The 14909-nt window shown below is 45.9% G+C and overlaps 1 protein-coding gene across 1 annotated transcript in view; it reads left to right on the top strand.

The window, feature by feature from the left end:
• Positions 1-12208, top strand: part of LOC130575916 (vascular endothelial growth factor receptor kdr-like) — a 73687-nt gene extending 61479 nt beyond the window's left edge. The window contains exons 25-26 of the mRNA XM_057370157.1: positions 689-783; positions 8551-12208. Of these exons, the coding sequence (XP_057226140.1) occupies positions 689-783; positions 8551-8755 (300 nt within the window). The 3' untranslated portion in view covers positions 8756-12208. The remainder of the gene's footprint in view (positions 1-688; positions 784-8550) is intronic.
• Positions 12209-14909: the final 2701 nt, after the last annotated feature.

Genomic DNA, 14909 nt, shown 5'->3' with positions numbered 1-14909 from the left:
TGAAATATTTCAAATGCAAAGGAACCCCCAGACCATTTAATATTTTAAAATTACTTAAAATGAGAACTGTGATGTCTGTGTAGTTGTGTAAACTCAATCAACAAAGTTTGATTTCATTTCAGTCTCGAGACTCAGCTTTCAGTGAAGCAGCATCATAACCCCAGCTWTAATCAAGACAGTTTTGTCAGACAGATCATTAAAAAATCCATAAAGGCCAGGGCTATAAACCTTTGCAAAGCACTCGCATTTACAAAATGCTACTGAACTTCCACTTCCCTCAAATTCCAGTGTTTCTAATTGTGTGTTTCCAGTTTATTTAGGGAGCTTTTCCTTGCAGCCCAGCCAGAATTATTGGATATATTCTTTATGAATCTCAGTCTATTCATATCTCAGCTTTCCCACGTACATGGTGCCCATATGCCATGCTTAATATCAGCTTCAAATTTGAAAATGTCAAATTATTTTCTGATGTGTTCRTTTTAAGGGTGCTCTTTGGAAATGCAGATCATAAACTTTAGTGTCACAAAACCGAGGGCAACGTTCCCAGGCTCCAGAGCAGCACTATCAGGAAAAGTRGGAGAAAAATTGATAACACGGGCCTTGATAAGGGAATATCCTGAAGGATTGGTAGCTCCTACACCCAACACAGAGGTTCCAGATATCCCTGATGTTCCTTTTTGCTCCTCAGGAGTCGGACAGCGGAATGGTGCTGACGTCAGAGGAGATCAAAAGCCCCAAGAGGTTGGAAATCCGTTCCTGGCCCTATGGGATCATGGCTCTGGCGTGAGTATTCTGAGGAATTGCTTTTCCAGACAGTTCTTCCCTTCAGAGAAATGCTTTTGAAATTTTCAGTTTGGTTTCTGATGCCCAAAGGAAAAATACAGGATGTCCAGGCAAGCTAAAAGGAGATGAATTCTGAATTTCAGTCCCATAACCAAAAAGACCTTGGCTCGTGTGGTTTGAGACCAGGGGGCAGTGGATTCTGCAAATGGGAAATTATTATTATAATAATAGTAGTGGTAATAATAATAATAATAATAATAATAATAATAATAATAATAATAATAATAATAATAGGATAAATATTTCTCCTGATAATAGGAAAAAAAAAATGGGAATATACAGGTCTGATTTAGCTGTTTGTTCCCTCCCTCCCCAGTGTTCTCTCTCAGTGATGGAACAAAGACTGAAGATTTTGATTTATTAACCCAAACCCTGACATTTGTGATGATAGCAGTGGGTAGATGTAACTCAGACAGAAGGAGTGGCATCTTTGCAGCTCRTGGGATGTGAGTGAAGTGAAAAGTCCTGTGCAGAGTAAAGAGCASCCTCAGCAGTGCCTTTACCAGAGCCCTGCTTGCTCCATTTGCCTTCTCATCATCCTGAGAGAGGGTCCTGCAGAGAATTCCCTCAATCCCACCACCTCCATSGCCCCTGGGTTCTGTTGTTCACACCTGGTTTACAAACAGAGGCTGGTTCAGGGTTTGCTGAGTTTTTATCCATTCATAGTACRAGCACAGAAGAGGAAAAGCAGATTTTTGGTTTTTTGCTCACAGTTCTTTGTGTTTCAGTAACAACCACCCAGGCAGAGAGGTGACCCAGTACAAACCTTCTCCACCTTATTAACAACAGGAGCCCGTTTTACTGATTCAAAGGTCAACATGTGGAATTTCAAAGAATAGCTGCCCAAAATATTTTAAAATCATCTGTAGTGATGAATTCCTTTTCTRTTTAGTTAATTAAACTAATTACTGGCTTGACTGGAGCTTCCTCTGAAATCTGCTGAGATTTGTGTGAGTTTTCTCTGCACTGAGGAACTCCATGGCYTTTCCCAGCAGAGCAGGTGCTTGTTCTACACCAAGTGAGAGAAAAAGAGATGAGGGATGAGAAATGAGAAAAACTTTAGAAAGAAAGATAAATGAGGGATGAGAAGAAGCCTGGTGCACTTCTGGAAATTGTGGGAGAGTTTCTAGGAGTGGGCATGGTCAGAGTGCAGAGGCTGTCTCTCACTCAGAGAGAAAGGCAGATACAAGGGCTTACCTTGTCTTTTGGTGCCTTAAAAGCATCAATTCCCTGATGTTTGAGKGCAGGAGAGGAGGAAAAGGGAGAAGGTTTCACGAGGAAGGGAGGACAACACTACCAAGGAACATCAGAATGCTTGGACTGTGCAGGACAGGAGTGTGGCCTCGGGAATGTTGTTGTCCAGCAGTGTTTTCCTGTGGGGCTGGAGCTGGTGGACGAGCAAACATCCCAATCCCAATCCATGTTTTTATCCCCTGCACACACCCAGAGCATTCTGCCAGCACAGGCCATTGCCATGGAGACCAAATGGCAGCAGCTCTCAAATCAGGAGCTCAGATGTTGCTGTGATGCTTTACCTGGRCTGATTCCCCTCTTTTCTGCACGATGTCACACTGACACAAATCCTACACACACACAGCAGCCTCCCTGACGAGATTCATCCCCCTGGGGATTTCTGTCAGTCACCCCTGACAGCTTTTCCCTATTGCATTGTTCCTATTTGGATAAAGGCTTGGCAGAGGAAGGTTCCCTTCCCTCTCTGCCCCTTCCAGCCTTTCTCMTCAAAATCTGAAAAGTCAACACCCAGCCAGATGTAGAAACACAAAAATCCATCCCAGCCTGTTCTTTGGAGATTTCCAGAACCTTCTGAACTGCTCTCAGGCCCTCTGGGAGTGAACATGAGGCTCTGTGGGCGCACTGATTCCCTGTCTGACCCCACCATCTGGGCTCTCCCCACTTCCAGTCCCCAATTCCACAAGAATTCCATCCATCAGGAGGTTCCTGAGCTTTCCTGTGCCCAGCAGAGCCTGCAGCAGGCTGTGCCTGGTATCTCCCAATCCCTAGCCCCTGGCTACCATGGCATGGACACAGATGGGTTTGCGCTGGCCACATCTTTCCCTCAGTGTTTGAGGTCCAGCTCAGAAAGCTTTTTATCAGCTGCTCTTTTTTTTTGAGTTTTGCAGACCTTTCTTGGCACAAAGAGCAGCTTTAACAGTGTAGAGCCCCCCAAATTCCTCTCGTTTGAGGACAGGACACCCCTGGGTGCTCCTGCACTGAGAACTGGACAAACAAGGCTCCAAAGCCTGTGGAACAATCTAGAGAGGTCAGAAGGGAGTGTGGGTTTAACAGGGGAGATAAAGTCACCCTTGTTAATTGTGTATCTCTCTCTATCAAAAACATTTACCCTGGATCCTTTTCAAAGTCTTTMTTTCCTAAAACAAAACTGTTCAAAGGCTTAGCATGTTTTCTAAACTAGGGTGGCTGCATTTATTATTTTTGCCAAAATCTCCCTGTTTATTTATCCTGCATTCATTCCTCCGTTGAGCTTAAAATTTGCCAACAGCACACACCACGGAGTGTCAGTGTCAAGAGTTTAGAAATGAGGAATCTGATACTCTGGGCCTGGGCTCCCTGCTAGGCTGGACTAASCAGTCCTGAGCATTTCCTGCTGCTGACACAGAGCAGGGAAGTTTGGAGCATTTTGTGCAGTAGCTGTGGTGAGAGATGGAAGGATGGCCTGGGATAACAAGGCTGGGATCAGCATTCAGGGAAGCACCGAGGGGATTTAGTGATGGGCTTACTCTGCTGTCAGGTTCCATCTCATAATATTATCACTGCTGCCAAGCACTGCTTGAAAATTCTCCCAGAGACTGTCTAATCAAGTTCTTGTTTAAATGCCAAAAGGTTTGATATCTGCTCAGCTGTCCTGCCCCATCCCTTCCCCTTCTCCCCCAAACCCAGTTATCCTCTGTTGCTCTGGAATCCCTGACCTGGTTCTGGCCCAGTCCCACATCAGTCTAGGCTCAGCTGATCCCCGCTGGGCTCTGGCTGCTGCAGCCACATCCATCACTGAGGGCTCTGCCAAAGCCAAGCTGGGCCTAAGGCAAGGCAGGAATATTGAAATGCTGCATTTTGCTCAGGAACATGAGGCACTCRTGTCCAAACACAAAGTGCACAACAAAAACACAGCCAGCATTGGGCTGGAATCCTTTTGCACCTCTCAGTGAAACCATGGGAACATGTTTGCTCCAGGCAGAATGGAGTTCAGACAATAATAAATATATTTATTGTTGTGTCACGCAGCACCTTGCACTGTGACCTGACCTGAGCTCTCCAAACTAAAACTTGGAACGAGGAATGAGTAGCTACTCAGGAGTTATGTAAACCACTTTTTCTTCAAGGATTGAGCTCTGTGCTTACAGCAGCAAGGACTAGAAGGGRAATTGTGAAGGGCTGTGGATTTGACTGCAGATTTTTCCATCCCACTGCATTTGGACAGGGACAGATGAGCAGCCTGGCCACACACGTGAGGGAACACAGGGGTGAGAAAACTTTGTTACCTGCACTTGGTATTTGGAAGTGTTTCCACAAACATGAATTCCTGAGCCCAGCCCCTCGAGCTCTCCTTGCTGATGCCCTGGTACTGCCAGAGGGGAGCCCATGATGAAATTCCTACTGCACAGCACTCAGTTGAAAATATATTAAAGCAAACTGTGAATCAGTCATAGCTACCAGGAGGAAAAAAAAAACTCTTTTATTGCTTTAATTGTGGAAAAATTAAAATAAAAAAAGAACCTCTCTAACTCTGAGCCTCATTAAACACCTTTGAAAGTTCCTACAAAGCCCTGAAGCTCCTACATGTTATTAGAAGATGTAGTCATGAGACAAACTGCTCTACTTGGCAGCAAACAGCCCAATTTCTCATCTTTCCCTAAACACAGCTTCTGAACATGGCCAGGTTTCCTACATGGACAGAAAAGTCTATGAGTTTTTCCTACTCAGGGCAAAAATATTTGTGTTTGTGATTGCAGAGCAGTGGGAGCTGCTGCAGAGCACTGAGGGAGTGCTGCCCTTGGGGCTGGACTCCCTCCCTGCTCCCRGTGATGTTCCTGCACTCATCCCTCTTTCTCCACACTCCTCTTCAAGTCATTGACCCCAGCATTCAGATTAAGAGAAACTGGCTCCCTCTCACATAAAATAAACAGCTGCAGTAATGATTTCCCRCTCTTTGATGATGATTTCGGTGTTTTCTACCTCCAGAATCTCTGGTTCATTCAGCAGGAGGAAAAAGCCTCAGGAGGTCACTTAGGCCTTCAAGCTATTGTAGGATTATCCTCTCTGGTACCTTCTAAACARCTTCAGCACCTTCAGAAAACTTTAAAAAGTTTGTGGAAGATTACTTCATATTCAGTCTGTGTCCCCAAAAGGGACACYTTGTGCAAGTTCTCAGGGCAGTCAGTGCAAAGCGTGACGAGTTTGGGTCAGTGGGCAGCTGAATTCCAGCTGGATATTGTGGCATTCCCCCCGATCCTCAGTGCTGTGCCATGGTGGGAACACTGMCCAGGGAGCCTGGCCTGGGCAGTCCCAGCTCAGATTGATCAGAGCTGAGCATCYCTGATGGGCTCCCCCAGCTCTGTGGGGTCAGGCAGAGGCAAAGCGGGGAGGAAACACCTCAGGAGAGGCACTGAACCAAGGAATGGCCAGTTTTTCATGGAATTATGTCATTCCATAACCATGGTTAACTCCTAGAACTGAGAATTGTGTGATTAATCAAATCTAACACCTCCAGTCCCAGATTGTTACTGGGGGTTCAGGGAGAAGGTTTCTGTCTCACACAGGCCATAAAGGGGTCCCTGCTGTCCCCTGGAACCCCAAGCACTGCCCACAGCCGAGGCAGGGCTGAGCTCTGAGGGGCTCTGGCAGTTTCTGAGGAGCAAATGAGATGCCAAGGACAGATGGAGAAGGGATGCTGCAGCCTCATCCCAAACACAGCACAGGCAGAGCAGAACAAGTGTCAGTACCAGCAGATGAAAGGGGAAAACGCAAAGCCCCTCGGAGAGCTTTAATTAGGAAGTGCATTTAGATGAAAGGAGTGGAATTGGAAGTTAATTGCATTTTGGTCTGCAGTTAGATAGCAAAGGACACAGCTTCCTGCTGCCCTAACCCATCAGCTTTCTGTCTGATAGGACATGGCAGTGTTAGGAGTGCTTCAAAGCCCAGSCTGATCTCAGCATCAGGCACAGTTATTCCCAGATATCCAATCTCCTGACCCACAGGGGCAGCAACCCCACAGGAGCACCTGCTGGGAGTCTGCAGGAGGCTGAGAATTTCCCATCGTGCAGCCAAAATAAACCCTAATAACTCACAGCTATGCAAGCTGGGGCCAAGTTAAACAGATATTTTCAGGCTTCTCCCAGTCTCCAGTGACCATTTTAATACCTGGCAAATTGGAAGGCAGAGCATCCGTGGAATTGTCCGACACGAGTCAATGGAACTGAGCAGCAAAAGGAGAATTAAATAAACAGGAGGCAAAGCTGTGCTTCCACTGCTCGTGTCAGGGAGGAATTTATCTGCAGACAAACTGTGTGTGTAGAGGATGGAGAGCTGCCAAAAGTGTAGGATACATGAGGAGTTTCCTCTCATGGTTTAATCTGGACAATGAGGAAAAACTGAGTTGTGAAAGCAGAGGGTGCTACATTTTTGTTGGAATTCTCAGGGTCACTGTTGATTTTAGGATTTCTGGTCTGCCCCTCCACAGGTTTGGTTTCAATGCACAGATTGAAAGCACAGGAACAGCAGCTTTGCTCTGTAAACTCTGCAGAAATCACAGAGCCCAGGTTCATTGTAGACATGCAGGATGTGGTGGGCTGGCTCTTCCAGCTCAGGCTCACTTCCCAGAGCTGGAGAGGCAAGCGTGCCATGGAAAGGCAGCACAGCACACAAAAATCAGACTCTAAAATTGAACATATCCCGGTGCAGCTRGTCAGAGCTGCAGCCGTGTGTTATTGTRTGAATTTGGCTGCACAGGAGCTCYRTGACTGATACMCAGAACATSAGCACACACTGCCCTACAGCAGAGAGCTGCAGGGGTAGGTAATTCACAGGTGGAGCCTACAGGTGTTCTTTGGGCTGTGCACAGAGCAGAAAGCAGCATTCTACTCCAGCCAGCGCTCTGAACACCTGGGATCTTTCCAGAACCTGCAAAAATTTCAWTTTTTTTTTTTTCAAGACAYGGATTCTGTCAGTCAGTGACAGTATCTGCAGCTTGTGGGAAAGCTGAAGCTCTTGACAGGTTCCAGATTGAGAGGCAAGAGAGCACAGCCTGTGAAGTGCCACAGCAGAGCCCAGCAGGGCATGTTTACCCTCCCCAGCCGAAAGGAGCTGGGGCTGTGCCCACCCAGGCACCACCACCACCAAAATGTGGCACACACACAGCYCCTGGCCTGGATCTGCTATTTCCTGTTCATGCCTTTTGCTCCCTCCCTGCAGTTGTGTCCCTGGCTCTTGGCTGTTGGTTTGTTCCCTGCAGCAGGARCTGGCTTTGCTTTTGTTCCTAAAGCACCCCAGCGAGCCCGTGAGCAGCTGCTGGGGACTGGAAGCATTGCAGAAGTGCCAATAAAATGAGTGTAATGAATTCTACAATTATTTGATGAACTGTTGACTACTCAGATTTAGTTTAGAGTCATTAAAATGTAACTTTATCCTAATTTAAACACATATGAAATACACACACAAAGTGCTTGGGCACTGCCTGRTTTTTAATTCTCCCAGGCACATTGATGTCATTCTGAACTGGGGTTTGGGCAGAGCTGTGATGAGTCTGTGACTGAGGTTCCTTCCCAAGAGCTGCAGTTGAAGGGTCCTGAGCAAAGTGCAGCAGCTCCAAAGCCATTCTCACGTTGGATCCTTTTGAGAACCACCCCGAAATGATCCAGGCCCCTTCCAATGAAATGCTCAGATGGCAGAAACCAAGGTTGACAGAATGATATTTTTAGGGCAGTCTAGGACAGAAAGAGCTTTTTGAGTTCTCCACAACCCTTGCTGTTCCTCAAAGTCACCTTGTGACAAATCTTCTCAGGGTTCTGCTTTTAACCCTGAGGTGCCCCATGTGGTGGAAGTTRCTGTGTCCCACACCTCCATCACTTGGAACAAGAGAAGACAGGAGATCAAAGCAGCTGGAATGCTGCWGAGCTGCCCTTCAGCAGCCCCTCCCTCGGGAATGTAGAAGGGCTGGGGAGTAAAAGGGGATTATAAAGGGGATTTTGCCCTGCGCTGCCTGAGCGTGTTCAGCGCACACTCTCGCTTTCAGTATCGATTTAAATTAGAGTCTGTTCAGAGATGATTCAGGATTTCATCCCTTGTTATACTTCAAGAAAAGTCATAGCCTTCAGTTCTGCTTTCAGAAAAGTCAAATTTTTACTGACCTGTGTCAGAACAATGAGGGAGGATATTATTGTACGTACAGGACAGGTGCCTTTGCAAGTAAGAGATCTGGAGTGCACTGAAATGTGGTGAGCTGAAAGGACAGGGCAACAGAGCTCTGGGATTTACTCCTAAATCTACTTTTAAAATAATGAAGTTATTTAAAATATCCATCTCAGTCCCCTCATCCAGTCAGTTCAATGTCACTGTCATATAGAGTGCCATAGAGGTAAATTGAGATTTTTATGTGTTTACTTTTTAAAGAAATCATTTTGACCGTTAACTACGGAGAGAGGGTGGATAAATCCCAATGTTTGTTCCGAACAGGAGGAGAGCTGTCAGCAGGAGCAAGGAATCCATCCTGTCTGACCACGAGACAGTCAAGTACCAGCCAGCAGTGCAGGTGGAAGAGGACACCATGGACTTCCCGCTGGAAGACTCGGTCCTGCTGCCCATGGATCCCAACCTGGAATGCCACAGCCCACCCCCGGATTACAACTCTGTCATCCACTACTCAGCCCCCCCAGTGTAACCAGTGCCCCCAGCACGGGCTGCACCTCTCAGCCTTGCCAGGCTCTCCTGGGTGAGACAGAAGGGAATTCTGCCAGGATAAGGCTTCACCTGTTTCTTCTGGTGCATCTTGGATGTGATTAGAAACAATTTAAAAGCATCTTCTCTCTTCTCTTTGAAGTTCTATTGCATTATGTGCAGTGAATTAAGAACATTCTGTCTATCAGAGTCGTAGGGAGGAGCTGTCACCCCAAACTGCTGTGTCTCCTTCCCCCTGGCAGGGTCTGTCCATTGGCATTTCCAATCCACAGGTTCCTGCATTCCCATTTCACCCCATAAGGGTCTCGCAAAGCTGGTTGGGAACACAAGATTCAAGATCCTGGCCCTGCACACATTCTGCAGGGATTGGTTAGGATCTTTTGAAATCCAAGATATTTTGGTTGCAATTTGGATTTAATAATGCCCACTGCCCAGAGGACACACTCCTAAAGCTGGCATGGCTCAAGGAAAGCTAGTAGCACTGGTGTGCCTGCTCTTTTGGGCCAGCGAGGTTAAATCTGGGTTAAATCTGTGTTAAATCTGTGTTAAATCTGTTAAATCAGCGTGTTAAATGTGTCAAATCAGAATTCCTGATTTCCCCTTGTTCAAACAGCAGTTTATTTAGCAGACATGTAATAGGGAACCTTGCTGGGGATGCGTCTGTAATGGTTGCAAGGCAAAATCACTGCCTTAAATAAGAACCTTCCTAASTCAAGCAGAATTTCCCAGCTCACAGTATTTCACATAGGTTTGTGTGAATGTGCATAAAATACTCATGAACAGCACGAGAGTCACACAGAAACTCTCACACACCCTTGAGGCACCACCAGCAGGGCAGCAGCATTTTTATGTTTCCTTTCTGCAAYAGGCTGTTTACTAAAACAACACACTCAACAAAAAAAGCATTTCCTCTGGATTGTGTGGCAGTGCCCCAGGGTTTGGCCCKGGGAATACTTGCCCTTGCTAAGCTGCAGGCCTGTGTGACACACAGTGATCTCTGTCTGTCTTGCCAAGGTAAATCCTGGTATCCTATTCAGATCTGCATCTGAACCTTCCTGGGTTCAAGGTAATTCAAAGTTTTTGTTGCAGCAGCACTGAAAGGATCATGAATTCTCACATGTGAGAGATTCACAGTGGGTTTCTCCCTGCCCTGAAGCTGTGTGTGGCAGGGACTGCCACAAGTGTGCCCAGGTGCCCTGTGTGCCCTGTGCATCATCACAGCAGCCTCCAAAAACAGCAAATAATCCTTTTCCTTTCACGGGCTCTGTAACAATCAGAGTCGGCTTTAAAAATTTAGGAAGGGAAAGGTCTCTAGGTTGCAAACAGAAAAAGCCAGGATGAGCAAGATGTTCATTGACAGCGAGGGCTGTAACCTCCTGAGTTACAAACGGATCTATAAATGGCTCCCTGGGCAGTTTCCTCCAAGCCCTGCACAGCCTTTCCCTTTTCTTCCTTGATTTGACTTCTTCAGCGAAAAAGGAGTTTTTCTTCATGATTCAAACTAGAGGGGGATGAAATGCAGCCCTCTCAGAACGATGATGTTACCTTGGCAAAGACAGCTGCACGCCCCCGCAGCAGCGCAGGAAGCTTTTCTGGATGAGTGCTTGAGGTGGGCTGCGCTGAAGGAATCACAAACAAGCCTCAGGTATTATCAAAGGGGAAAACATCTCCAAACCCCACCCCACAGTAACTGTGAACGCTCGAGCATCTGAAGGATGGGCTCTGGGGAACTGCACTGCTCCTTCTCCTTGACTTCAGAGTCGATTTTTCATCAAATTATTATTAATTATTAACCTGCAGTCCCTCCAGAGCCCCTGCTCATAGTGCATCTGCCAGACAAGTGTGGGCTGTAGTTGCTTCATGGTCATTTTGCACTGCTTTGTATTGTAGTAGCTGTGTATTAAATTGAGCTGGTCATAGAAAAGCAGAAACTACTGGGAAAGAATTCATCTGATGAGCCCCAGAAAGCTCATTGGATTGGTTTTGTATCAAACACTAATTAGCTATCTATAGCTCTGATCAAGTAATCAATCACTTCTTGTGGAAATAAGTTATTGATGAGGCAAAAGGCAAAGAAGGTACAGCCAGGGTGTGTGGCTCTGCTGTCGATGGCCTCAGTTGGAGATGTTCATTACTGCACCTTGAGCTGGAGGGGGAGGAAACGGCCTGGAAAAACCTTTGCTTATGAATTTTCAAATGTAGGAACAAACCCTGCAGGTGTGTTCTGTTTTGAGGAAGAATGGGGGGCTCTRCTGGCTGAGCTGAGCTCGTGGCTCCCCTCTCTGCAGGATGAGCTGCAGGGGTTTCTCRGAGAGCAGAGGCACAGGAGCGCCTTTGGGGAGCGGGACCCCGTGGACTGGGGGAACCAGGTCCCTTCTGGCTCTCAGGAACACATCAGCCTTCCTGGGTCACCCGACATGGGCTGAAACAGGGCACAGGTTCCAGTTCTCCAGGTGATTAAACCCTTGCTTGCACTGACAACCCCCAAAGCTGAGGGCTCCTCTGCACTGGCAGAATGGAGAACGTCCTGAGCAGATCCTGTGGCCACTTCCCCTCCGAGTGTCCAGTGATGGAAGGGACTGACTGATGTTTGGGCAGCTGTTTCCAATGTTTGTTTTGAGTGGAAAACGTTTTTTCTCCTTATAGTAAATGTAACAAGCAAAAGTATTGCCTGAAAAGTATTATTGAACATATTGTCTTCTATTTTATTTACTAATATTTTGTTTGTCCTTCTCTCTCCTCCCCTAATTTAATTATTGTTCTCTTCTTCCAATGATGTATATAGTGTACCCTGTAGCAGCAAATATAGGATTCATTTATCTGGTAAAAAATTTGTAACATTTTAGTCCAAAGAGCAAGAGATAGCCAGATGTAACAGAGTTAAGTATTGTACTAAACATTTCACTAATGCTTGCAGGCCAGGCTCCCGTTTACAGTGCCCCACTAGTGCCATGGCACAGCATCTCCCTGTGCTGGGAGTGTCTCTGCCTCTCACTCACTCTCCACGTTATTTAGTTTCAGTTAGGAAACAGGAATCTGGAGGAATCTGGCAGGTTTATCTCATTCCTGAAATGTCACCACGTGCAGCTCATGTGAAAGGAGAGGGATTTCCACTGCCTGGGTTTTAATTGGAGACTGGTGGATTGGCTAGAGGATTAGAAGGGGGGAATTATCGAAATGATGTGATGTTTATTATTTTGTCAGACTTCTCAGGGATTCTTACTCGACTCCTGTCTGCCAGCTGCTTTCTCTAACCTGAGCTCAGTGGGATCTGTATTAACATGTACCTTTGTTTCCTTTGATGGTGCTCTCTCCTGCTGGCTTTGTGCTCTTGGGAGCCCAGAGAAYTGGGGCAGAGGAGCTCAGAGCTCTCCACAGAATTGTGTTGTCTCCTCTCCAACAATCACYTCCCCTCAGGTGTCCAAGTGCCTTMACCCRTGTGTYCTTGCTCAGGCTGTTTGTAACAATYTCCTATCCCCTCTTTTCTSTCCTTTWCAKCTGTTTATTGATATTTGCTCTCCCAGTCCCCTTGGGTTGCTTTGCTCTGCCTTTTCCATGAGARCAGTGTAGGATCATTCCACTCTGCCATTTATCCTGTGCTTGCAGATGTTGAACACATCATCTAAAATGAGCTTTTCCATCTTAAACTTTCAATATATAGCCAAGGAAAACTAGTTTATATTAGCTTGTCTGAAAGTGTCTTTGTGTCCTTCCCTGAATGGGAGAAGCTTTTTAATCTACTGATTTTTCAATATTGATGTCTGGAGTGAAATGAAGGCTGRTGACTGTGTGGATCTGATCTTTCCCAGGGTCCTTTCCTCAATCAATGAGGTTTCTGTAAGGTTCTCCCAAGTTATGTTCACAAGACAGGGTTCATAGAATCTGTTTGGGCTATCAAGGAAGGTCAGATAAAACTCAAAATCTGGTAATGATGTCAAACAAACCCCCTGAGTGATGAAGGTGAACACATTTAGGGTMCCTGCAGGCCTCAGCTGCTCTGCTTGGCATCCCAGTGACACAAACCCTGCCTGGAGCATGGCCAGGATAATCCCGAGCTTCCAGGTGTTTCTCTCCCTGGATTTGCTCCCTGGTGCACTGCAGCAATGCCAGCCTGGCCCTGGCCAGGTGACAGTTTCTGATTTATCTCCTCCCTGATCCTTCACACCCTGTGTCACTTTGCAGATCCCATCTGGCCTCTCGCAGCTCTGGGGATGTGGGCTGGGCTCCAGGCTCCCTAAATCCCACCAGCACCAGCTGGACACACCAGGAATTGTTGGCAAACAAACAGCTACAGAACAAGATAAGCATTATCAGGTTTTCCTGAACACAGGAGCTGCTCAGGATCACTATCATGTCACAGATCAGCCTGGAGTTTTTTTCTTATCACACAGTGAATGAAAAACACAGAAGGCAGCAATAATTCTTTTTTCCCTTCCCAAAAATGTAATGGCCAAATGCTGGGGATCCATTTTCCCAGGTTTTTACTATGCCACAAAAAAAAAAAAAAACCATAAGGAATTTTGTCAAAGTCACAACTCCAGCACCATTTTACACAAGTAAAATTCAGGGAGGAATTTGGGATTTGATCCTCTCACAGGGGACTATGGAAGTGTTGAGCCCAAGCACTGGGTGCTTTGTTTGACATTGTTATTTCCATATTTTGTGAACATAGAACAGAAAATTTGCTGGCCTGGGTCAGCTGGGACCACAAGAGCTGTGGTTACAGGAAGAACAATGTGGGATGCACTGAGCAGTGTCCTGTTCTCCTGGCAGTACTCAACTCAGCTTTCCTCAGACCTTGAGCTGTCAAAGCAGCCACTGAAAACAGGGAAAAAACAGTAACTTGGGACCTACAGAAATAAACTACGGGAAACTGGGAAAAGCCAGGAACTTGGGACTTCCAGAAATAAACCAAGTGCCATGTAATACCCAAACCACCAAGGAATGTTTGTCTGCCATGTTCCTGTCTGTCTGAAGAATGTATGCACTGAGAACAACGCTTTCTTATGTAGTCAAAAATTGTACTGTATCTATTAACCAAAAAAATAAAAAGATTCTATATTTATACAGCCCAGGGCTCCTTTGTGTCATCCCTTGGTTTGAAAAGTGTTGTCCTTGAAGCRGAATAAAAATAAATAATGCAACAGTTTGGAGAGATTTTTGCAAGGCATAGATCTCATCCGAATTTCTGCAGGGGGTTCCAAAGTTGGGATGGAGTCTGCCACRCTCTCCTTGCTCAGAGGGAAATTCCCACTGCATTTGATACACAGACCTCCAAAAAAAAGGGCAATTTACTGGAGAAATGCACCAAAACTGCTGCCAAGAACAGTCCATGGAACACACACGCTGCTGTCTGGTTACTTCTAAAATATCTCAATAAATGGGGCTGTGAGAGAAGAGAGAATCACAATTCTGCCTTCTAAGGACAGCCCGTRGTCAGCAAAGCGTGTAAGCAATGAAGCCTGTGATGATAATCTGCACAACATGAGGGCATCTGAGGCTTGCTCAGCCYCCAAATTCCAGAAATGGTGTTGGGTTTGGCTTACCATAATATGCTAAAAAGAACGATGCAATTAAGTAAATAATTCCCAATACCATGATGATGCTGTTGAATTCTCATTTGAAAAACTCTGCACTGTTGAAATACAGAATATTCCCTGTTCTCTTTTTGTAGGGAGGGTTTAACATTCAGAATACCAAGGGAAAAAAATATCTCCCAGCTCCATCCAARTGCAGCAGACCTGCTGCCATCTTCCTCACCAGCTGGCTGGTTTTTCTGGAATACCATTTCCCACTCCTCTTTCCACTTCAGAGGCACAGCAGGTAACCACCGGCAGAAAAAAATGAGATTTTCTTTTTTTTTTTTTCGCACACTGACAAATACCAGTTTCTACTCACGGCTTAAAATAAATACTGGTATTAGGGGGAAAAAAAAAAAAGTGTGTTGGAGTTTCAGAGCCATTCTTCCATTAGCAGCCTTAAAAGTTACGGGGCTGTGTATTTTGCCAGTCACATTAAAAACTACGAAGCACTCAAGTCACTTCAAACATTTTAGTTTCTCTTCATTCCCCGTTCCAAACAGTCCTAGAAATAAGTGTCTAAATTATACATGTCATTTGAAATGCAGCAATCTCCTT

The sequence above is a fragment of the Malurus melanocephalus genome, unplaced genomic scaffold (assembly GCF_030028575.1).
Source record: "Malurus melanocephalus ecotype Western Australia unplaced genomic scaffold, MMel_1.1 scaffold_120, whole genome shotgun sequence".
Lineage (NCBI taxonomy): Eukaryota > Metazoa > Chordata > Aves > Passeriformes > Maluridae > Malurus > Malurus melanocephalus.
Note: the sequence above shows the minus strand (reverse complement) of the source record. Positions and strands in the feature narration are given on the sequence as shown.